Source organism: Mesoplodon mirus (assembly GCF_964341445.2).
Source record: "Mesoplodon mirus genome assembly, chromosome: 4".
Lineage (NCBI taxonomy): Eukaryota > Metazoa > Chordata > Mammalia > Artiodactyla > Ziphiidae > Mesoplodon > Mesoplodon mirus.
Genome location: NC_138979.1, coordinates 37,624,754 through 37,649,855, shown reverse-complemented (window position 1 = coordinate 37,649,855; position 25,102 = coordinate 37,624,754). Strand labels below are relative to the sequence as shown.

The 25,102-nt window shown below is 52.9% G+C and overlaps 1 protein-coding gene across 2 annotated transcripts; it reads right to left on the bottom strand.

Moving 5' to 3' along the window:
• Positions 1-1,489: 1,489 nt before the first annotated feature.
• On the bottom strand, positions 1,490-22,725 carry MAN2A2 (mannosidase alpha class 2A member 2). 2 transcript variants are annotated; one of them, XM_082617077.1, is made up of 25 exons: positions 22,556-22,725; positions 21,831-22,323; positions 21,573-21,654; positions 21,115-21,264; positions 20,286-20,543; positions 20,070-20,214; positions 18,189-18,360; positions 17,612-17,739; positions 17,222-17,395; positions 16,694-16,880; positions 13,831-14,008; positions 13,319-13,521; positions 12,931-13,113; positions 12,644-12,758; positions 12,341-12,408; positions 12,010-12,175; positions 11,254-11,490; positions 10,884-11,006; positions 10,471-10,585; positions 10,076-10,209; positions 9,752-9,893; positions 7,231-7,364; positions 5,089-5,283; positions 4,821-4,931; positions 1,490-4,079 (listed from the first exon to the last, which is right to left on the bottom strand). In XM_082617077.1, exons 4-25 carry the CDS (start codon positions 21,244-21,246, stop codon positions 3,927-3,929), a joined length of 3,453 nt encoding a protein of 1,150 aa, XP_082473203.1. In that variant the 5' UTR covers positions 21,247-21,264; positions 21,573-21,654; positions 21,831-22,323; positions 22,556-22,725; the 3' UTR covers positions 1,490-3,926. The 2 variants fall into 2 exon arrangements, with proteins under 2 accessions (XP_082473203.1, XP_082473204.1); XM_082617078.1 differs by lacking the exons at positions 21,573-21,654; positions 21,831-22,323; positions 22,556-22,725 and adding an exon at positions 6,839-6,913 and having other exon boundaries at positions 21,115-21,410.
• Positions 22,726-25,102: the final 2,377 nt, after the last annotated feature.

The window sequence follows — 25,102 nt, the reverse complement described above, 5'->3', positions numbered from 1 at the left end:
AGAACATTTAATTGGCTTTGCCACTGACATAGGTGAGTTCATGTAACCTCTGTGGGCCTCAGTTCCTCATTAGTAAAATGAGAGGGTTGGACTAAATGGCCTCTATGTGCCCTTCTAGAACTAACATCATACATGTTTGTAATTGAAGAGAAATTCCGTATTACTTAACAGAGGATCTTGCATTGAAAGCAGGCCCTCTTGGGGCAAAGGGTGTCTGGCCCCTGGGCTCACTCTTTCCGCCTGAGTTCTCCCTTACTCCTAAGGTCCCTGGTTGATTTTCTTTTTTTAAGAAACACTCAAGGGCTTCCCTGGTGGCGCAGTGGTTGAGAGTCCGCCTGCCGATGCAGGGGATGTGGGTTCGTGCCCCGGTCCGGGAAGATCCTACATGCCGCGGAGCGGCTGGGCCCGTGAGCCACGGCCACTGAGCCTGTGCGTCCGGAGCCTGTGCTCCGCAACGGGAGAGGCCACAACAGTGAGAGGTCCGTGTACCGCAGAAAATAAAAAATAAAAAAAACACTCAAAATAGCTTATTAGAAATTGTGTGTGTCAGATTATCAAATTATATTGACACAATGATTTCTAAGTTCTTTCCAATTCCAGAGTATGGTTTATAGGTTAATTTACTTATATTCTTAACTCCAGGCATTGATCCAAGAAACAGACCAACACTTTAGCCTATGGTCTCTACAAAGGCTGTAGTTTTCTGCACATCACATTTTATAAACTGAATTACATATACACATAATTTAATTTTTAAACATTTTTGAACTGGAAAGGTGCATTTTTCTACAAAGGGCAAAAGAGGTATCTTTTTTCCTACTTGATACCATAAAGGGAAGTCTGTCAGAATGGAGGTGGTACAGTTATCAGAGTTCATAAGACAATAATACTTTCAACAAATGGGATCTAAATAACTGTAAAATCAAGTGTCCTTTAAGAAATGGAAGCTGAGAAGTATATTCAAAAATTTTCAAACTGCAAACACTTTCTCAAGTATACATAAGGGATCCGGTTCCGGTTTTGATGTAACCCTCAGAACTGTGAGGCCTCAGGGCCAGAGCCCCGTGGGAAAGGGTTGCTGCTAGCCTTAAAATAGTAGGCCCCTTTCCAAATTACGTGTGCACAAGACTCACCTGGGAGCTTGTTAAGAATGCAGATTCTTTGGCTCCTCCTCCCAGAGATTGGTCCAATAGGTTCTGCCAAGGAACCTCTCTTCTCGTGCACTAAGGGAGGGTTTTGGGTTTTGCTCTCGTTACAGGTCGGTCTCCGGGATCCGTGGCTCTGCCGCACAGATGCCCATTTCAGCCTGTGGGCTGAAGGAGGAGCCCCAGTTAGGGCAGGCCAGGAAGCTGGACTTTCAACAAGGAATTCTGGTGATTCTGGACCACACCTTGAGCAATGCTGCCTTATGGAGTTCTAAAAGGCCAGTGTGTAGGAGTAAACATTTCAGTTCCTGGCAGATGAATAACTTCACTGCACATCTAAGACCTCCAGAGAGAACAGCCTTTATTCTGCTAATTTCCTCGGGGGTTCACAGATTCTCCCTTATCATTTGATTACAAGTTACATTATACTTGCAAATAACGCCTGCTATAGTGTAACCGCTTAGAATCCTTTACTAATATGATTACAGTTCATATTTACTGAGCTCTTATATGTACCAGGCACTGTGCTAAGCACTTCACACTGATAATCTTCATTCTTTCACTATGATATAGACAGGATTCCATGCGCCCTGGCCTGGTGCTGGCAGCAATGCCCTTGGATGACCTGGAAGAACTCAGCTGCCCACTGCTGAGTCTTTAGGTCGCTGCTTACCAGGCCCCAGTGGCTTGCCTTAAGGAGCCCAAAGCAAGCTATTCTCCTAAAGTAACTGTACTCACCAATTTTTGAAGTGCTGCAAATATTTTCCCCCAAATCTGTCATTTGTGTTTTAACCTTGGTGGTTTCCATCATATACAAACTTTCAATATATTTTTGGTGGTAAAATCTGTTTATCTTCTCCCTTATTATATCTTTTAGGTTTCATGTTGTTTAGAAAAGACCTTCCCACACCAAAGGTATAAAAATATCCTATATTTTCCTCAGTAATTCTGTAATTTTTTTGTTTTTTCTCTCTAGAGCTAATTTTTGTGGAAACTGTGAGGTAGAGAACTCTTACTTTAATAGATAGGCAGTTATCTTAAAGTACTCTTTATTAAATAGTCCATCTTTTTCCCACTTAAAATACTCCTTGGGTCCTGTACCAAATCCCCTCACACCTGGGTCTGATGCTAGGCTCTCCCTTTGGTTCCAGCAGTCTGATCCCACTCCAGGTCACACTGACTGACCTAATGGTCGGTCGAGAGTCCCCTGGGAAATCTCGTAGGACAAGTGTCTTTTACCCACCGGAGCACCACTGCCCCGGACTCACCGTCATTCAGAATTCTCTTGGTATTCTCACACATTTACTCTTCCAAATGAACGTCAGAACCCATTAAATTCCAAAAAGTACCCAATCTCACTGGAATACATTGAATTTATGAGCTGATTTGGAGAGAACCAGAATCTTTATAGAAACGTGATGTGCCTTGTTTGCTCTGTTAAGGTCTTCAGCTGATCCTGTTGGATTGTACAGGTCAGACGTTCTGTAACCCTTCCTCATCTCTCATCTGCCACACTGCAGGGGTTTAGTAGTGCCAGAACACGGCTAAATAATAGTATGTCCTTGACTAATTTCTGACTTTACTGGGAATGCCGGTGGTATCTGACCCTTTAGAATGCCACTGACTGTTGGTTTAAGATAGAGACACCTTTATCTAGGTTAGGATGTTTCTTTGTAATCTTAACTTACTAAGAGTTTAATAAGGGATAGATTTTAAATTTTACCAAATATCGTTTCAGCATCCCTAGAGACTATCATAAATTTTTTTCTAATAATCGAAGCTGCAGTGAAGGCTAATGAGCAGCCACGGTGCCTCCTAATTTAGTGTACATCTCCCTAGTCCCCGCGCCAGGAAGTGAATACTTCTGTCGAAGGATGAACAAGGCGAAGCTTCAGGGCTGACTGTAGGAATGATGACGAAAGCTTTCTCGAGTTGCCCACCGCAAGCTGGAGGCTTCACTTTCTTTCCAGGGAAAGGAAATATGCCTGATCAAATGCCCCCATGATGGAAAGCAGCTCTTTGGGACAGTGGTGTACAGAGTGCAGGAACCACAGAGGAGTCAAGTAGGGTGGCCTCTGCCACCATTCCACAAATCAACACACAGACCAAGTGCCCAGTCTGAGATGGGGTTTTGGTACCTGAAGTGTCCCATGAGCTCCAGTCATGACAGTCTTCACGAGTCCTTCCTGCCACACTGCAGCGCCTGGCCAGGGCGTGAGGGTCAGGGAGCACTAAGAGTGGAGCCGTCAGAGAAAGCAGCGATTCCCGCTACTCTTCCACCCCACTGCTAACTCGCGGGCCCCAGCCCCCTCCTCCTGGCAGCGCTCTGCTCCTGCTTGTCACACCAGGACACGTAGCCCTTACATAACCACAGGACTCCCCGAGAGCCAGCTCTTGCCTACTGTGACCCTGACGCTGGGCTATTACCCACTCAGGCTCTCCTGCTTCTCCTCCATCCCATTCAGGGGAAAGGATGGGTGCTTGAGCCTGCACCCAACTAGGTGGACACGCACAACCCAAAGCAGAGGCTGGCACCACCCACTCTGACCAAGGGCCTTCTCTCCTACATCTCACTGGCGCCTGCCCTATCCACCCAACGCTGGGCTGTGGGTTGCCCCCGAACACAGAAGCAACGATAAAGAGAAAATGAGGGCAGAGCCCAGTCTGTCACAGTTCTGAGAGGTAGATCAGGACAGGAGACCCGGGGTGGCTTGTCCAACCCGATCTTATGTGAAAAGGCCGTCTCTGTGGATGAACTTTCTCTTCAGGCCACAAGAAGCCCTAGCCCAGGCGGAGGCGAAAGGTGGCGATCTCCATGGGCTCCAAATAGATGTCAGTGCTGTTGGAGGGCGAGGCCAGGGGGTACAGCAATGTCAAGGAGGTTGGCTGTAGGAAAACCACATCCAAGCCACGGAAGAGGCTCCCCAGGGCCACCTGTGGGGAGGAGAGAAGGCGCAGGGCAGTGCTGGGGGCTGACACACCAGATGCTGCTGCTCTTCCTCTATATAACTTGTATCAATCTCACAAAAGCTACGGGCCTCTCTGCAGCAAGGTGCCTACATACACAGGTGAGTCTGTGCAACCTTGAAGCCTGTCCACAGACATTAGGGTAGGAACTGCCGCACTGAGCTGTGAGCTCTTTGAGGAGAGGGACCTTTTTTTTTTTTTTTTTTCTTGGCTGTGCCATGCAGTATACGGGATCCTAGTTCCCCAGGCAGGGACTGAATCTGGCCCAAGGCAGTGAAATCACTGAGTCCTAGCCACTGGACCGCCAGGGAACCCCCAGCAGGAACCATGCCTTGATTCACTTCTGAATCACTGGTGCTCAGCACACGGAGGCATCTATCAGTGCCAGCCTTAAACAATGAACAGAGTATGATGGCTTTTAGTTTTTAATTCCTGGTGTTTCCGTTTGTTTGATAGAGGTCCATACACATGAAACAGAAGTTCTCCACCTGGACACCTTGCCTGGAACTGGCCCCTGCCACGCCTCAGAGGCTTTGAAAACACATGTCAACAGCTTCTCCCTTGCTCTCCGTAAAGCCCCAGAATAACCCTGCCACCTCCCCCCTCGCTGCCCAGCCTCACTGCCGCTTCACCAAGCTCTCAGCTTGCCATCACCAGTGCTCTGTTTCCCTGCCCTCCTCTCCCTTCCCGCACCTGGGCCCTGCTCACCTTGCCTTGGCTTGTGGTGCAGTTGAAGCCCAAGTTCTTGGCCTCGAGGCCACAGTCAAAACCCTTGCGGTGTAAGAGGAGCGCAGTTTCGGCTGAGGGCAAGCTATCATCCTGGTGACAGACCACAGGGCAGTGGAGAGAGGGGGGTCTCTGCAGGGCTCACCGGTGTAGCAGCGCCTCTGCCCGGCAGGCAGGGCTGGGAAGGGGAGGAGTCTGGGCGAGGAGGGCAGGGTCTGCCCCGAGGGTCAGCACTGAGCGGGACACTCACCTCTGCCTGGAGCGTCCGCAGGTTGAGCAGGTGGAAGTCACAGGGCAGAGAGGAGGCCAGAGGATGAAATGAGCACAGAGCAGGGCCTGGGGGCTGCCTCTTGGCCACGGGCAGGGCGAGCACAGGGGCGTTCAGGTACATGGAAGTCAGGTGACTGAGGAGGGATGGGTAGCTGGTAGAGGGGCCATCTTGGACCTGAAAGATTGGCCCGAGACATGGGTGAGGAAGTGGAGTGGGGAGAGCAGGAGGATAACAGCGCATCCAGGTTGGTTTCTTTGGAGAGAGCTTCCCTGATGTGTCTGGATACAAGGGGTGCCTGACTCCAGGACTCTTCAAATGCGGTCACTTCCCACCTGACACAGCTTAGGAAGGGCTACCTCACCAGGCCAGCGCTCCTCTAACTATGGAGGCTTTCTGCTTCCACAATACCACCGTGAGTCACACACTCCCCTCAGCAACATCTCCTGTCACATAGAGATTCTCAGTGCAGGGAAGAGAATGGAAGACAGACAGACGGATGCTTCACCATGGAGGATGGGCCTCTGATGGAGAAAGTCTCTGGGGCAACCCTGCGGCTTCAAGCTCGACCCCGTACCCACAGCACCAGCCCTGACACGGGCCTGGCAGTCCCCACAGCTGTGCTGACTGAGGACTGCTCCTTAGATGGCTGACCTAGATGTCACACTCACGGGCCTAAGCTGGACTTTCCCCCACGGCGGCTACTCTTCCATATTCTGGATTTCTGCTCTTAGCACCACCCGCCTTCCTACTGTCCAGAATCTTGCACTTCCCTCAGCCACGATCTCCATTCCCACCTCGGCAGTGTCCTCACGTCCACCCCTGGCTTCTCCCTCCCATGGCTCATTTCAAGCCACCAAAATTTCCTGCTTGAACAGCCTTTAAGCTGTCACCCCTGCCTCCGGTCTCCCTGAAGATCCACCTGAGTCCCTGTTGTGGGACTGACATGCTTAGGGCAAAGTCCCAACAGTGTTCTCCCAGCTCAGATCCCTCAGTGGCCTCCAGGAGGAAGTCCAGACTCTTCACCAGGCACTGAAGGCCCACTACAGTCTGCCCCAACCTACCCCCATGGCAGCCCAGCACTGGCCACTAGAACTTTCTGCAATCAGGGAATTATGCTATATCTGCACGAGCACAGCAGCTACTAACCACTTGTGGCCACTGAGCCACTTGAATGTGGCCAGTTTGAATGAAGAATCAAATTGGTTATTGTGTTTTGTCTTAATACGTTTAAGTGGCCACATGTGGCTAGTGGCTATCACACTGCACAGGCGGCTCTGGTCTAGCTGAGTGAACTCACGGCTCTCCCCATTCATGTTCCTTCCTGCCTCCCACACTGTGCCTCAGTTCAAGTGTGTAGGGCAGACCCCCATTCATCAAAGACGTGCGTGGATGACACCTCCTCCAGGAACCTGTCCTTGATCCCCTTGGCCCACTATGTTCTCTCACTCCTCAGGACCAGTGGACATACCCCTTTTCAACCTTCTATTTTCACACACATAGCTTGGCCCCCACCCATACTCACGAGTCAATTCCTAGAGCTCTGAGGCAGTATCTTATGCATTTGCGGCCCTCTCAGTCCTTACAGCATAGCGGGTGCCCAGCAGCTATTTGATGAGTGAGTGACTGAGCCCCAGACAGGCAGATGGAGCAGCGGGCTCTGCCATCCGCCAGCTCCAACTCCAGCTACAAATAACTAACACTACTTCAACACCCCATCGCTGGCCCTTACCTCTCGGTGCCCGCTCCTGCTGCTGTGAAAGATCAAGTCCCTAAACATGGCTGCCAGTTTGGAGAAAAAGCCAGGCTGGTGGGGGCAAAGAAAGCCATGAGATGAGCGGGGCACGAGCAGAGCAGGTTAGAGGACACGGGTGGGGGTGGGAAGGTGGGAGATGAGCATGAGGAGGGCACAGGCGACAGGGTGCTGTGGAGAGGGAGGTGCCAGGCTGCATTAGATGGAGCAGCAAAGCATCAGACTCGCTTCCCCGCCAACCCGGGAATCAGGCCCTACTCTTACTACCCTTGCGCACCTCTAGTACGCTCCCCAAGTCCTAGGCTGGAACCCCAGGGCCACCCACGGGGCCTAGCCTGACCTGTCTCCCTAGGGGGAGGCCCAGAACTTACCTCCCTGCCCAGGGTTCGCCGTTCCAACAGGAGACGGAAATGGTTGCAGGTTTTCTTGTTGTCCTTGAGCCCTTGGCCCAGGCCCCGGTTGTCGTCCTGCATTAGTCGCCGGTCCAAGATCACCTCCAGCTGGCCTAGGGAAGTTAGCTGTGAGCCCCCAGCCTGCCTGTCTCACCCCCAAGCAGACACCAACCTCTGGAAGCAGCAGCCCACCAAAGCCCCAAGGGAAGAGCCCAGGGAACTGGCTGGAAGCTGAGTCACTCAGGACACAAAGCCGCCATGGAACCTAGAGCTGGAAGGGGCTGAGTGAAGGACTGTGACCCTGGCAGTTCACCGCCCATGCTCCGCAGCTCAGGAGTGGGGGCTGGCCCGGGTGCCCAGGCAGAGAACCGTCTCTAGGCTGGCCACATACAACAAAGTGAACAGCAAACACAACAGCCCTCAGCAGCTGCTGCAGAGGCCCTGACCCGGGGCAGGTTTTCTCAGGTGGGGCGGATTTTGTTGTGACTGGAACACATGCTTCCGGCCCTGGTTCTATGTGGGGACAGACTCCAGGTCTGCCTGCCGCGTCTGTCAAAAGGAGGGAGCAAGAGGACAGCCAGATGGCATATCAGGCAGAGGCTCAGATTAGGTGTTATATGGGGTTGCCCTGCAGATGAGAGATGGCAGAGGATCTTTTGCTCTTTTTTTTTTGGCTGCACCACACACGGCATGTGGGATCTTAGTTCCCCGACCAGGAATTGAACCCACACCCCCTGCACTGGAAGCGTGGAGTCTTAACCACTGGACCTCCAGGGAAGTCCCTAACCTTTCCTTTCTTTTAAAAATATGTCTGGGGGGACATTCCTCACGGCACAGTGGTTAAGAATTTGCCTGCCAATGAAGGGGACATGGGTTCAAGCCCTCGTCCAGGAAGATCCCACAGGCTGCGGAGCTACTGAGCCCATGTGCCACAACTACTGAGCCCGTGTGCCACAACTACTGAGCCCGTATGCCACAACTACTGAAACTGGCATGCTTAGAGCCCGTGCTCTGCAACAAGAGGAGCCACCCAATAAGAAGCCCGTGCACTGCAACTTAGAGTAGCCCCCGCTCGCTGCAACTAGAGAAAGCCCGCGCGCAGCAACAAAGATGCAACGCAGCCAAAAATAAATTAAAAATAAAGATATGCCTGAGGAAGGGGCTCACTCAAAGCTGACATATGTTGGAATGAGGATTTTTCCCAGCATCTGGTTTTTTTCAAGAATCTCTTGAGAGGAGCCCATACAGACGGCTCTATCTGCACTCCCATCACCCCAGCCCAGATTCTGACTTACGTAGTTCCTCAGTCTTTACCCTGAGCAACCACAGAAAGGCACACCAAATCCTAAAATGGACCCCTTGCATGTAAAACAATCGCCTGTTAGCACACTGTTTTCCAGAAGGGCAGAGACTAAGGGAGGATACTGGGCTAAGAGTTCTACAACTGGAGTGATACTGGGCAAAGGGGCAGCAGAGCCTCATGCCTTCCAGAAGGGAGTCAAGTCCCCACTGTGCTCGCCACCGGCCCTGCAGAGCCTAGACTGGGCACTCTTGGCTCAGTCCTGCACAAAGGCTCTGCCCCAAGGACAGACGACCTGAAGGCCTCAGAGGCCACTAAGTGCAAACTGTTCACTTTACCCTGAGGCTATGGGAGCCACCTGGGCTGGCCCAGTGTGACCAGCTCCAGGTCAGTCTCCTCATGTCCTCGTTTTCTTTTTTTTTTTTTTTTTAATTTATTTATGTTTGGCTGCGTTGGGTGTTCGTTGCTGCGCATGGGTTTTCTCTAGTTGCATCGAGTGGGGGCTACTCTTTGTTGCGGTGTGCGGGCTTCTCATTGCAGTGGCTTCTCTTGTTGGGAGCACGGGCTCCAGGCACGCGGGCTTCAGTAGTTGTGGCACACGGGCTTCAGTAGTTGTGGCTCGCGGGCTCTAGAGTACAGGCTCAGCAGTTGTGGCAGATGGGCTTAGCTGCTCCACGGCATGTGGGATCTTCCCAGACCAGGGCTCGAACCCGTGTCCCCTGCATTGGCAGGTGGATTCTTAACCACTGTGCCAGCAGGGAAGCCCTCATTTAGATTCTTAAGAATGTCATTCTTTTTTTTTTTTTGTCATTCTCTCTTTTAATGACCATTGGTAGGAAGGCAGGACGTATTTTTCTCCTTTGCTAAATATTTCACTGTAACACTGACGACACTTTTCCAACTGTCCCTACTGCCATCCCTGTCAGGAGAAGGTGGCTGCACACCTCAGCTAAGAATCACCCTTCAATACCCTGATGCTTCTTGAGGGGATCCAACAGGCCACCCACCCCCAGTCACCTCCACAGCTGCCTCCACCAGGGGAGAGGGTGACAGCAGGTGTCTGCCTTCCTTTCATCTCCCGCTGGTGTGTGACTGACGGACAGGAAAGACGGAGAGGCCCACAGAGAGGACGGGCCTCGGTGGCGGGGATGGGCTTCTCGATCTTGCCCTCTCCCCCCAAAGAGCGCCTGCTCCCCTCACCATCGTGGAGGCTGGAGACGCCCAGGGCCTGGGCAGCGTGCAGCGTGAGGCGGCTCTGTGTGTCCTGGAGGCAGGCCATGACCGGCATGGGGTAGAAGTTGGCCTGCAGGGGCAGCTTCTTCCGATACCGCCGGGGCTGCACCTGCGGGGGCAAGGCCAGCAGATCAAGAGAATCCGGGCACCATTTAGGCCCGGATCACTCTTGCCTCCGATTCCTCCTGCTCCGTCAGAGCAGATCACCTGCCAGGGCCTGTGATGCAGGCAGTAAACACAGTCCAAGTTCTGTTCCATACAGTCTCTGGGGCCCCAGGCCTGAGGCATCACCTGAAAGCCATTGAGGTCCGTGAAGAAGGTGCCCTGGCTGTCGATGTCTGTGTGGAGGCGCAGGGCCAGCTCCTTGTTGACGCAGTCCCGGATGTCCACCAGGGATGACATGTCCAGAGATAGCCCCTCCACCCCTGGGCACAGGACAAAGGGAGAGGCCGAGTGGCGTGAGCCACAGCCTGAGAGACTGGGCTGGGAGAGGCTGTGCCCAAGCCCCGGGCAATTCCCAGCATTTCTAGCCAAGCTCTACTCCAAGAGAGTTAAGAATCACCCGCATCTCAAATGACATGTTTGTTGGGAATAGCTGCACGGACAGACGACAGGCAGAAGAAGAGCACGGCACGGCCCGCGGAGCCCGCACCTCCTCCCCGACCTTCCTCGTCTGCACGGCTCACCTGGCAGGTTATAAAGCCGGACTACCTGGTGAACGTGCTCATAGTAGGCCACCACCTCTGAGAAGAAAGGGCCTTCCGTGATGCGCAGCACGGGAGGGTCCTTGGGGACGTAGGGCTGGGGAAAGAGCAAGTGGCTGCTGAACCCACGGCACAGAGAGCAAAGCAGGGAGATGCCGGCCCACGGTCAAGCAGGAGGACTTGTTTCCAGCAGGCTCTGGGCTGAGACCCCTGGCTGAGCCGGGTCCAGGCTCCCGGGCGACGTTCTTCAGTCTCCCACCCCCCACAGGGGCAGTGCAGGCGAGGCACCCTGGCAGGCAGGGTCGCCCTGGACGAAGGTCCGTTCCCTTCTTCCTGCCCTCTGCTCCTGAGGCCTCCAGGGCCTGCTGGGGTTTGCAAGGTGTCTCTAGGGGTACCTTGGCCTCGCCATCAGGCAGGAAGAGGTAGGCTCCACTCTTGTCTTTGGACGAGCGGGTGCCATAGATGAGGAACTCCATGTCCACCCGCTGCTCCTGATCCTCGTCCACCCTTCGGATGCTCTGCCAAGAGACACAGCCCTGACCCCTGGCCCCACACCCGCGTGTCAGGCCCGCCCCCGGGAGGGTGTGGACGAACTTCCCCTGAGGAGCCCAGCCCTACTTCCCTGTGCTGTCAGCCCGGGGCCCAGATGGCCCACTCCCGGGTCCACCATGAGTCAGGTGGCAGCACACTTGTGGGCCGGAGGCAGCTCGCACGACCCCCCCGACATGCGTGCCCTCCTCCGGCTCCCAGCCCCTGGCCCTTTACCTTGAGGAGCCCGGTAAGGCCTGAGAACCAGACCTGCATATAGCGGTTGCTGAGGGCGAAGTCGCTGGTGCCAGAGTCAATGACGCGTAGAGGGAACGCTTCGTGCCTGCTGACGGACAGCTGCCGCCCATGCAGGTAGACACGCACGGAGGAGGGCAGGGTGCGGGGCCCATCCAGACCCAGCTGCAGCTGCAGCACGCCCAGGCCCAGTGCCGGCAGGCGGACGGGCACAGACACCTGCAGGCACAGGAAGGGTGAGGAAGCGTGGGCCACGGCATGGGTGTCAGTCTTGGATGCAGGCCTGGGGTTCTGGCCCTGAGAGCCTGAGCAAGTCCCTGCACCCACTGGGGCCTCGGTGCCCTCCACCCAAAGCGCAGGTGATGTTACTTGCCCCTCATCAGACTTTCATGAGTCTCAAATGATATTTGGAAAACTATGAGATGGTAAACACACGTTAAGTTTTCAATAAATATTTGTTGAATGAACAAACGATGGGGCAACATAACTACCATTTTTACTATTATCATACTATACCAAACTTCCCCTTCCTTTCAAGGACAGACTCAAACCCCAGGAGTGACTGTCCTCTGGACAACCCCTCTCCCCAAGACTCTGGTCCCCAACCTGGGGAGTAAGAGGGCTGCAAGCAGGAGGGTGGGAAGCCAGTGTCCGTGGGCAGTGTGAGGCTCTGGGGAGAGGCCAAGGATCAGCACAGAGGGCCGAGGCCGGGCCCCACCTGCCAAGCCCCTGCCTCACCTGGTAGACATCAGGGACCATGTCAGTGGCAGAGCTCCAATGCGCGCTGACCTGCACGGCCAGGGGCTGACCCTCCTCTGTAAGGACCCGCACCCGGGGTGAGCTGACCAGAAGGGACACCACACTGAGCCGCTCCTGCTCCAGTGGGTTGAACAGCACCACATATCTGTGAGCAGAAAGTAGGCTCACCCAGGAGGCCACTGCTCTGGAACAGTGAAAGCAGGAACAGTGGCCAGGCCAAGGATCCCTCAGTGGTTCGGCAGGGTGGGGGTGGAGGGTGCCCAGAGCCAGGAAGGGGCTTTGCCTCTGTGCCTGGCCCAGCCCGGCTCACCTGGGTGAGGAATCCAGCTGGATCACTGTGCGCTCTGGTAGGGCATCGTGATTTAAGCGGGTGTCATCCTAGAATGAAGTGGGTGGGAAAAAAGAACTATCATGGGGCCTCGGCCTGACTCGGAGTCTTGCCTCCCCCCACCCCCCAAACATGTCCCACATGGCGACCAGCAGCTGCGCCAGGCACAGATCTTTCACTCCAGGACCGGGAAGGAAAAGAAGGACAACGCCCTCGCACCACAGTTCTCGGCACAGGACTGCACACCAGAGGGTCACCCTGAGCAGGTGCAGGAGTGGGGCTTACCATTTGCAGGAAGGGCGACTCAGGGTCAAAGTGGTAGCTTTTCTTGTCCTCCAGCACCAGATAGTGAGCTGCGTTAATGATGACCTGCTTCAGGTTGACAAGGGAGCGCAGAAGCCTGGGAGGGCGGGCAGGAGAGGGACCATGGGAGAGGTGACCACCGAGAGACTGTCTACCTGCCAACAGGGCGAGCCCTTGGCAGGCCTGCCCACTCACTGCCTGGTGCATCCTCCCTTTTGGGACAGTGGGCCAAGGCGTGGAGCTGATGGGGAAGAGGAGAGGGCTCCCACCTGATCCCATAGTCCACAACAACTGCCTCCTTGGCAGTGCCAGTGATGGCGTCGTGGTGCTGGAAGAGCCCCAGTGTGCGCCGAGCTTCCGTCAGAAGGGCAAAGTTTGAGAGCGGGTACTGGCTGGCCAGTCCAGAGCGCCGGGCATGAGCCACAGCCAGGCTGTACAGAATCTCTGCCCCCCTGCCCAGAGAGAGAAGTCAGCCTCCTGCCATACAGCTCCCTAGGGCCCACCCTCACTCTGCAAGCCCCACTCCTCTTCCTTTCACCCCTTCTCCACTTGTCTTGGTCTCCATGCCCTTCTAGTCCCTTCTGAGCCAATCCAGCCCCTCCTTAAACCTCAAAGGCTTACTCTATCCCTCCAGCCTGGAAGGGGGGCAGGTCTCACCGCAGGTGCGCTTCCAGGATGCGGTCCAAGCTCTTGTAGAAAGGCCGCGAAGTATAATAGCCTGTCCAGTAATGGTCCTCCCGGTCCGCGTAGGAGAAGAAATCCCCGCTCAGCACAGGAAACCCTGGAGGCTGGGCCCCTGGCTCCACCCCTGTCCTCTTGTATAGGGCGTCAAAATAGTCGGAGAGGGTGCCAAACTGGGCCTGTAGGGACCCCCAAAACCCGCTTCCATCAGTTCCAGAGTCTTCTGGGAATTGTGGCCCCCCAGTGCTGCAGTGGAGGCTAGGGGCAGGGATGTTTGCCTATGCAGAGAGTAGTCACCATATGTCCTACCTTCTGGACCTCGAGAAGCTGAGGAACCTGGGAAAGAACTGTGACATAAAAGGGAAACTATGCCCAGAGTTGGGAATGAACCCCTGCTTTGGAGCAGTATCGGGGAGCATGAAACCTCACAGGAAGGGCTGGGCTGCAGCACCACCGAGGCCCCCTCCCTGGTGAGTGTCCCTTCACACCTGCACGTGGAGATCAGGCTTGCTGTTAAGGAAGTCGAAGAGCCGCTGGTAGTTGAAGAACTGGGCATCCCACTCCTGGGGCTTATCATATCGGAAGTCATCGCCCAGTGGCACCAGGAGGACGTTGCTTCGGAAGAGCCGGGACTTCTTCCTGTACTGGTCCAGGAGCAGGCCTGCCCTGCGGGTGGGAAGGGGGACGGGCCCCACATGGAGTCTCACATTATTATAGGATCCTGAGCAGAGCCAGCCTGAGAGGAGCCCTCTGATACATCCTCATCACAGAGTCACTCGGCTTGGGGGTAGATACCTCATGGGGTGAAACCCAGTCCCAGGGAGCCCAGTGTTCTCCAAACAACTAGAGAGTTCTTCCTGATGCATGGCTTCAATTCCCTGGCCCCAGTTCTGCCCTTGGATACCACAAAGAACAAACCAGTCCTCCTTCCCCATGACGGTCCCTCAGACATATCCAAGATGTGCAAGCATTCCCCTGTGCTTTCTCATCAGCCTCTGTAATCCCAGCCCCTCTATTTGGTCCCCACATAGCAGTTGAGAATCCAGTCACCAGCAGTTCTCTTGAGGAGCCTGTCTGCCAGGATCCCAGAGTGCAGGGCACAGCGCTGAATACAGGAGTCCGGGGGAAGGCAGGCCACACCCCCTAGTCTGGCCAGAGCTGCCGTGGGAGCAAGCGTGTGTCTATAAAGGTATGTCTGGCAGCCCCCACTGTCACCCCACCATGCTGACACCAGTGATCATGTTTTCTGTGCATGCGGCCCAGCAAGATCTTTTCTCATCCTGAACTTTCCTATTCTGTTTGCTGAAGCTAAGGGTAGAATCTTACATTTATCTAATAAATCTTATCTGGTTAGGTTCAACCCACATCCCAACCTACTGAGATCTTTTGGGATCCTGACTCTGACACTCCAGCTTTGTTTGCCACCAGTTAGTGATGCAGTACAGCCCTAGAATGAAGAGCCTGGACTTGGGGACTGGACTACACCAACACTAGCTCTGTATGCACTAGCTGTGTGACCTTGGACAACTTACTTAACCTCTCTGGGCCTCAGTTTCTATAAAATGAGAATAACATCAGTACCTACTGTCATAGTATTATGAGAATTTACAATGAACTGAGTGAATTAATATTTGTTAAACACTTAGAACAGTGCCTGGCACTGTTCTACATAAACATTTATTATTTCCTTTTTCATCCAAGTCATTAATGTAATCAACAGAAAAACAGAGACCTGTGTCATTAAAGCCTCTTTCTCTTTTTAGACCACCCTGGTAATTGGCATGTTATGGGTGTTACAGTTCAACCAGCCACTAATGTACTTAGCCATGCTGGTGCAGCTTGTTCTGTTCCATTTTGCTCTCAAGAAAGGACTCCTCAAATACCAACTTCCCCTAATTTAACATCCTTGTAAGCCTTTTAAAGGAGAAAATGAGGGCTTCCCTGGTGGCGCAGTGGTTGAGAGTCCGCCTGCCGATGCAGGGGACACGGGTTCGTGCCCCGATCCCGGAAGATCCCACATGCCGCGGAGCGGCTGGGCCCGCGAGCCATGGCCGCGGAGCCTGTGTGTCCGGAGCCTGTGCTCCGCAACGGGAGAGGCCACAGCAGTGAGAGGCCCGCGTACAGCAAAAAAAAAAAAAAAAAAAAAAAAAGGAGAAAATGAGAGCTTCCCTGGTGGCGCAGTGGTTACGAATCTACCTGCCAATGCAGGGGACACGGGTTCAATCCCTGGTCTGGGAAGATCCCACATGCCGTGGAACTACTAAGCCCGCACACCACAACTACTGAGCCTGCGCTCTAGAGCCCGTGAGCCACAACTACTGAAGCCTGCGCACCTAGAGCCCGTGCTCTGCAACAAGAGAAGCCACTGCAGTGAGAAGCCTGCACACTGCAACGAAGAGTAGCCCCTGCTTGCCACAACCAGAGAAAAGCCCGCGCACAGCAAGGAAGACCCAACGCAGCCAAAAATAAAATAAATAAATTTAAAGGAGAAAATGAGGTTATCTCCCATGACTTGCTCTCTGTAAACCTGGCCTGGCATCTGTAGATCACAGCTGCTGCTTTCAGAAAAAGCATGCCTTAAAAGCCCTAGATTCTTGCTTGGAATCAGCATTTAGATTTCTGGATTCTGGAAACAAAAGACCACTTTCTTTCCCTTCTGGTCACATGTTTCACCTCTTAGACATCATGGAAATCGGAGGATTGCAACATGAAAACCCGTTCAACTTGTTATATTCTTAAGGCCAGTCCAGTTCTGGCTAAATAATTGTTTAGCTTTCTCTTAAACCACCTTTTCCCAGGGGAGCTGATTTCAGCAACATCTTTTGGGGTCCCTAAGGATTCTCTCAAAGGGAACAGGTGTGTTTTCTCAGAGGCTGGAGGCTGTTGGGCGGGACGGAATGTGGATCTGAATGGGATTCTGGGTGCACAGAGCACTGAGGATCCCAGGTGACTTCAAGCCAAGGCAGGAGGCCCGAGCTTAATGCAGGCATACCAGACTGAAGGTTGTAAGGCAATACATCTAATATGAGAATTATTCGCCTCTGAGTCAGTCCACTGGCTCCGACAGTTTGTTAGGACACTGGAAAACATACTCATTTGGGAAAACAAAATGATTCTGGAAAAGGTGGTTCCTTAGAGCCACTCACTCTAGTTTTCCAGGAAAACACAGTAAAGGAACTGTCACTGCAAGGGCTGTGGGCCTGAATTCACCAACCGAGCCCACCCCCATTTTATGAATGTGGAACCCGAAGCCCCCATGCAGCAGAGCCCAGACCAGAAGTCAGGTCTCCTGACTCCTCTGCAGAGTGAAAATAACACCACCACACCTAGTCCAGGTCTGGGAGCAAGTACCTCTCAGCCACGTTTGCCTCTGTGATAGCCCGGGGTGGCACCTTCCAAGGGCAGTTGATGCGCCCCCCGGGCAAGCGCTTGAAATCAAACTGGCAGCAGATCTTGGGATCCGGGCCACATGTATGGGGGACGTCATAGCTGTAGAAAGGCATCATGTGGCAGAAGATGTCTGTGCTGGAGTCCGAGTCTATAGAAAACACACCAAGCAGTCAGCCCCTGGAGCTGGGCACAGGGATGCCGGGGGTGGGAGTGTATCTGCTCCAGCTAAAGGCGTGAAATAGACTTAAGGCTGCAAAAGACACAGGGAGGGCTCTGGAGCCCACAGCTCCTCCAGGAGACAGGCAGCAGGCTCCACAGAGGCCAGAGATCAATGTGATCCCCACCTAACCTGAAGGAGAGAGCTTCTGACGGTCTGCACCAGTGTTTGTTGGTCTGCTCTAAAGGACAGATGGGTCTTATTTCTGATATCCCTGCCCTTTCCCAGTGGGAACCACTGCTGTGACCCCCCTCCACCCTACCTGGCCTTACCCCAGGTCTGCCTCCACATGAACTCCAGGCTGTGGGTGGCAGCAAAGTGCTTCTTGATAGCATAATGTACCCTCTGAATCAGCATGCTGGTCAGGTTGGCACGGCGCAGCAGGTAAGGCATGGTGGGGCTGTATCCAAAGGGGTCCACCGCCCAGCCTGAGCGTGGGGTTGCACCTGGGCAGGGGCATGGAAGCCAGAGGCCTGAATGCCTCAGGGCCTGGCCTCCCGGCACAGGGGCCCCAGATCCCGTCTTGCCATCACACCACACCCACGCTGGTGGAATTAGCCTAGAAAAGAAGCACTCCCTGCCAATCCTTGTGCCTTAGAGCCCCCTGCTGTCTTCTGGGCCCAGCTATGGGGGCAGACTCCCACTGCTGAGCCCGGACTCACCGAGGTTTTTCTCCAGCCACTGGTGTCCCTCAATGAGCTGGTCAATCAATGCAAAGTAGTGGGAATTGGCCTCATCCGGCATTACCCAGCCTCCTGTTGCAATCTCCAGCTGCCCGTTTCCCACCAGCCTGGAGTTAAGGACTCACACTCAGCCTGGGGCAGAGACCCTCTGCTCAGTCCTGCCAACCAGATGCCGGGACCTGTGTGCACTGGCCTCACTGAGCCAGTTCACCCAAACCCAGGACCAAGACAACAGACATGCGCCCTTCTCTCTCTCCAGCCAACCTCCATGCTGCCCTGGCTCTGCTTATTCCCGGACCTCTGTCTGCGCTTCCAGGGGCCAGGCCCTATGCTTTCTCTTCCCTGTGCTCACACTACTGTGATTTCTCCTAACACGAGTGACCCTCAAATCAGTTCTTGCCTTCTCATTCCTGGCTCCTCTACCATCACTCCTCATCTCTGCCAAGGTTCCCCTTGCCTCTCCCTGACACCTTGGCACCTGCAGCTCCAGGAGAGGACTTCACACCCAACCTAGAGCCCAGAGAATAGCTCTCCTGCCTCCCCGACTGGCACTGGCCTTCGGACTGCTGCTCTCTTTTGGGCATTGATGTTGTCCCACCACTTGGCAAAGAAGGAGACTTCCGCCCAGATGAAGCGCCGCCGGGGGTCCTCTTGCAGCTTGGACACCATGTTGTTGAGAATGTGCTGGGTCTGCTCTGTGTAGTACTTGTCAAAGGTCTTGAGCCAGCCTGGGGAGCCAACATAGGGTCCCCTGAGGATGCCACCATCTTCTTCAACTGTCCCTCCCTTACCTTTGTCATCAGGAAGCCCACCCCAGACAAAGCAATCTTAAGAAAAACAGAGCTGGAGGAATCAGGCTCCCTGACTTCAGACTATACTACAAAGCTACAGTAATCAAAACAGTACGGCACTGGCGCAAAACCAGAAATATAGATCAATAAAACAGGATAGAAAGTCTGAAGATAAACCCATGCACCTATGGTCAACTAATCTATGACAAAGGAAACAAGAATATACAATGGAGAGAAGACAGTCTCTTCAATAAGTGGTGCTGGGAAAACTGGACAGCTACATGTAAAAGAATGAAATTAAAACACTCTCTAATACCATACACAAAAATAAACTCAAAACGGATTAAAGACCTAAATGTAAGGCCGGATACTATAAAACTCTTAGAGTAAAACATAGGCAGAACACTCTGATATAAATCACAACAATATCTTTTTTGATCCACCTCTTAGAGTAATGAAAGTAAAAATAAACAAATGGGCACTAATTAAACTTAAAAGTTTTTGCACAGCAAAGGAAACCATAAACAAGACGAAAAGACAACCCTCAGAATGGGAGAAAATATTTGCAAATGAAGCAACAGACAAAGGATTAATCTCCAAAATATACAAACAGCTCATGGAGCTCAATATCAAAAAAGAACCCAATGAAAAAATGGGCAGAAGACCTAAATAGCCATCTTTCCAAAGAAGACATACAGATGGCCAAAAAGCACATGAAAGATGCTCGACATCGTTAATTAGTAGAGAAACACAAATCAAAACTACAATGAGGTAACACCTCACACCAGTAAGAATGGCCATCATCAAAAAATCTACAAATAATAAATGCTGGAGAGGGTGTGGAGAAAAGGGAACCCTCCTACACTGTTAGTGGGAATGTAAACTGGTACAACCATTATGGAGAATAGTATGGAGGTTCCTTAAAAAACTAAATATAGAACTACCATATGATCCAGCAATCCCACTCCCAGGCATATATCCAGGGAAAACCATAATTCAAAAAGATATATGCACCTCAATGTTCACTGCAGCACTATTCACAATAGCCAAGACATGGAAGCCACCTAAATGTCCATCAGCAGAGGAGTGGATAAAGAAGATGTGGTATATATATACAAAGGAATATTACTCAGCCATAAAAAAAGAAAGAAAGAAATCCCATTTGCAGCAACTTGGATGGACCTAGAGATTGTCATACTGAGTGAAGTAAGTCAGACAAAGAAAGACAAATACCATATGATATCACTTACATGTGGAATCTAAAAAAATGGTACAAATGAACTTACTTACAAAACTGAAATAGAGTCACAGATATAGAAAACAAACTTATGGTTACCAGGGGGGAGAGGGGGGAGGGATAAATTGGGAGATTGGGACTGACATATACACACTACTATACATAAAACAGATAACTAATAAGAACCTGCTGTATAGCACACGGAACTCTACTCAATACTCTGAAAAGACCTATATGGGAAAAGAATCTAAAAGAGACTGTATATGTGCATATGTATAACTGATACACTTTGCTGTACAGCAGAAACTAATACAACATTTTAAATCAACTATACTCCAACAAAAATTTTAAAAAGTAAAAAAGAAAGTCCACTCCACACCCTGGCTCCCAGGGTCTGCTGGGCCCTCACCTGGGTCATTGTGAGAGTGGGGGACCACAAACACCTGCAGTTCTTCGGTGTCCCAGTCGTGCGGGCTATAAGAGATGTCAAAGCCTTGCTTCCACACGCCGCCATCCACGTTGTCAAATGGTAACTCCTCTGATACAGTCAGCATCTGCCAGGCAGGAGAGCAGCTCAGTGCCCCAGCCATGGGCACTGTGGGTCCCTGCCAGCTCTGACTCTTACCTGCAGCTCTGGCTTCTGGCCCCGGACCCCCAAAGCAAATTGGCAGTCTTGAGGGGAGATGGAGAAGAAGCTGGGCCGGGGCTCTGGTGGCACCACCCAGGAGCCATTGGACATATAGTATGGCAGCAGGGCAGGTGGGCCCTCCACGTTGGCCGTCAGCTCCAGCACAGAGTCCTTGATGTGGCTGATGATCTCATGATTCTCCTCCAACAGCTGCTCCAGCTGTTCAATGCGGTTCTGCAGCACAGAAATTTGACTCTGCCAAAAAAACCAGAAAGCAATCACTCCCAGCTCCTTATGTCACAAGAAGGATCTCTGCATGAGGCCCACCACCTGAAGCCTGACTATGATCCTTCTCTCCCCAGTCAAAGGCAAGACCATGAGCCTACAGGGCTGGATTGCTCTGGTCAGGTAAGGGAAGAGGTGTGAATCACTACTGAAAACTGCAATCCACCTGGGTTGGGAGTACCCTCACTCTCTAGCTTATGGATGGCAAAGATTTCACCTCCCATGCCTATTCTCAACAATTGGCGTTGCCTCTCAGGAGCATTGTGCTGACAAGGACTGCACTGGGGCTTAGTGGGAAGGGATACTGCAATCCATTAGCAATGTCTGCCAATAATTCAGGAGGACAGAGCAGCAATACATATTGCCATTTTCCCTCCCTCCTTTCTTTATGCCATCACTGCTTTCAGCTTTGAGTTTCTAGAAAATCTGCCTATTGGGAAGGAATGTTCTTGCCCTGGGCTGACATGACTCTCCAGCTGGGGCAATAACCCGATCCCAGATGATTTGTGTATGAAGAGATCAGCAATCAGGCATGACTCACCCGGGGGAAGTTCCCACCGTTCTGGTGTCGGGTGGGATCATGCTGCACTCGATCCAGCATGAGGTAGAGTGAGAAGACAGCCACACAGAAGATGGCAGCCCCACACACTGTCACCTGCTTTTTCAGCTTCATACTGGCCTCCACACACACCTGGCCGGAGGGACACCATATGTAGCTCCAGCAGGCAAAAGTCCCTTTGGTGGTCTTTCCACCAAATGCCCCAAGGAGTTCCTGAGGGCTGCTCCCGAGGAACACCAAAGAAAAGAAAGCTTCTAAGCACCGAATCCCGACACTGGCTATGGATCCTGACCCAACCTGGATCGTATTCTCTTGGCTGAGACACAGAAAGCACTAGTAAGAGGCATATCTGAGGCCGGTCCTGCCTGGTCCTGGTAGCAGTTTTGCCCCTAGGGTGGAGATGATGCTCTCTCCCAGGCAGATGTTATTAAAAAACACACCCGGAAAACAAAACTTCCCAGCTGTGACTCCTGAGTTCGCCATACAACTTCCTGATTATAATCAGCTGCCCACAGAGCTTGCCTACAAGAAAGACACAGCCAGTTAAAGGACGGGGGTGTCCAAGCTCCCTGGCCATGTGCCTCTAATTTCAGAGGAATATACTGGTATCTATTTTGATTTAAAGGATATAGACAAAGCCCCAAGAGACTAACAAGAAAGCCTTTCTCCCTGCCCGCTTACATCAGACTGGTACTCACCAGAAAGAGTGACTGGCACAGCTGCTCTCTTATTCAGAAATGCAGAATGAATAAAAAAAGAAGCCACAGCTTATGTTTCTAACATAAAGAGTCCTCTCCCTGTTAGCTCTGACTCCTGCCGTGGGTAACTTTCAGCCTCTGCTTACAGAGCATTTAGGGGATCCCCTGGAAGCCAGCAGTGATTGATGTCAAAGATAACCTGGGTAGGGAAAAGCTAGGCACAGCTGCTCGGCTGTGGGGCAACTTCAGAGAATCAGTGTCCTCCGCCACCGCCCGCGGCCCGCACTTGCCTGCTGGGCGGAGGGAAACAGCTAGCTGCCGGCTGAGCGGCGGCGGGAGCGGCAGCTCAGGAGTCTTCCTCCAGCCCTCGGGCTGAGGAGCTCTGTCGCCTCTGCAGCGTTGTGCCCTATTTAACGCGATCTTATTCCGCTCAGGAGCCTCTGGGCAATATTTTTAGCCCTGGGAGGCTGAGTCCAGGCCAAAGTAGGTGGAGCTGGGGAGAGAGAGTTGGATCTCAGAGGGGGGCCGGCACCTGCCGCCGGGTCTTCGGCTGCTCGCCCGCTCGCCGGCCCAGCCCCCTCCCGGCCCTCGACCCTCCCCGGCTCTGCCGGGCCCCGGGACCGCAATGGCAAGTGCCCCGTGCGGGAGCTCGGGCCGCCTCCGACTCCAAAGCGCCGCACGCGCTCCTGCCGCTCAAGCCCGGCCTCGGCCGGGGCAACCGTTACCGTCTGCGGCCGGCTTCCGCGCCGCTCCGGGCCCCGCCGGCCGAGCTGCGCCCCTCACATCCCCGGTGGTGGCGGCCCGCGCGGAGGCAGCGACGCGGGCAAAGACGGGCGTCCGCCCACCAGTCGCTCCCACAGAGGGCAGGCCGCCGGCGCCGGTTCCTCACGCTGGAGGCCGCCCGGCAGAGCGGCGTGCGGGGCGGGGACAGCCTCGCCGCGCCCCCGCGCCACCCCAGCCCCGCCTCCTCGCCTCGGCCCCGCCTCCGCCTGCGGTGCGCCCCGCCGAGCCGGGCGAGTCGAGCCACTGGCGTCCCTAGCTCAGCTCCGGCAGGCCGGCCCGGCGCTTCCGGTGCGGTCTGCGCCGTGGCCCCCGACGCCGGCAGAGGGTCCGCAGTGCGCAGCCGCAGCCGCAGCCGCAGGCCGGACGCGGCCGGGGAGAGCTGCGGGTCCGCGAGGAGGGGCGCGCAACTTGAGGTTTTACTGAGTCTTCCTAGAGTAAGCTCATTAATTAGCAGTAGTAGAAACATTCCTCCTCCATTTCACCAACCGAACGGTGAAGTACATTTTCCAGCTCCCTCCCGGTTCTGGTGTAGGTATCCTTAATTAGATGCAGTTACGCTCCTCAGGCAAAGGGGTGCTGCCTTCTGTTGGTACCGTGCGTTAATCACATTCCCTTTCCGTGCTTGCCTCCTGTAAGGCCTATAATTTTCTTGCTTGTTCTTTTACTGGACATCTAGGTTGTTTATAATTTTGCAGCATAATAAGCCACGCTAGTGAACATCTCCATGAATTCCACATGTCTTCTTTTTAAACTATTACCTTAGGACAAACTTTCAGCGGTGAGGTTATCTGGGCCAAAGTTAAGGACCGATATGACTGATGATACTTGGCATTCTATTGCTCCCCAAAAGGGTTGTGCCAGTTTCCACCGCCAATTACAAACTGTTGAAAATTGCTTAAGCAACTTTTTGGTTGATTAACCAGATTTACAGACCCATCTCATCGTTTTAACTCCCATTTCTTTAATCACCATCAGAAACATTTTTCTAGGTTTATTTGCCAACTAGCATGCCTGTTACTAAGGTGGTAGACCTAGGCTGGGTTCGTCATCCTCTGTGTCTCTGTGTTTTGTCCTGTGTTCCGGGAAATTTATCTTCCGACCTGTCTACTGAATTTTCCATTTTGGCAATCATAATCTTATTTTCAAGAGCTCTTATTGATTCTCTGGTGGTTCTTTTCTTTTTTTTTTTTTAACTGACATACAACTTACAGTATATGGCACAAGTCTTAAGTGTGCTGCTCATGTATATAAATGGATATACAAGTATAATCACCACTCAGATCAAAATATCACTTTCTCATCACTCCAAAAAGTTCCCCTCTATCAAGAGGTCAAGCATTCCCTAAGTGCAGCCTGGTAGCTAACAAGGCCACAAATCCTTTTGCACAAATCACTGTGCAGCTGCCAGGTGTGCCTACCACACTTCCATGAGACCCAGCCAGTAAGAGGATGACAAGCCCCAGTGGATCCAGACAGCTATTACTCACACAGACAGTAAAAGCAAGACCAGCATGGTGTTAGCTTTCCCTTGTCACAGGGCAGCACTGAACCAGAGGGACCAGATGACAGGCAGCACGATGGTAGGTCTGTCTGTGGCTGAGAAGCCAACTCAACTGCAGTCAGACAATTTTATGACCTGCAGCTACACTCTCAGTGGGGGGAGGACTTAGGACTACACCTAACTGAAACGAGGAAGACGAATGAGAAGTGGCCTTGTGGGGCTTCCCTGGTGGCGCAGTGGATAAGAATCCACCTGCCAATGCAGGGAACACGGGTTTGAGCCTTGCTCCGGGAGGATCCCACATGCTGCGGAGCAACTAAGCCCGTGCGCCACAACTACTGAGCCTGCGCTCTAGAGCCCGCGAGTCACAACTACTGAGCCCGAGTGCCACAACTACTGAAGCCCGCGCGCCTAGAGCCCGTGCTCTGCAACAAGAGAAGCCACCCAATGAGAAGCCCGTGCACCACAACGAAGAGTAGCCCTGCTCGCCACAACTAGAGAAAGCCTGTGCGCAGCAACGAAGACCCAAGGCAGCCAAAAATAAATTAATTTAAATATTACATTTCCTTTATTTAAAAAAAAGATCTCATTTCCTTGAGCACCCCTAAAGCCACTAGTTCCTTGATCAAGACTGTGGTCCCCCCCACTTCCCCATCCATAGCCCTCTGCTTCTTGGTAACCACTTGGCTAGGTCAGGAGAGGTGACCAGTTGTCCCTGTCCTAATTACCACCATCCTAATCATGACACTTCTCCATCGGGAACATCCCTTACAATCAAAAGAAGTCTTGAACACACTTCAAACATCTATTCCCACAATACATTCAACAATGTTATTTACAACCACTTGGGTGTGTATTAGCTTAAGAAGTCTCACCCGGGGACTTCCCTGGCAGTCCAGTGGTTAGGACTCTGCACTTCCACTGCATGGGTCGTGGGTTCAATCCCTGGTCGGGGAACTAAGATCACACATGCCACACGGTGCGGCCA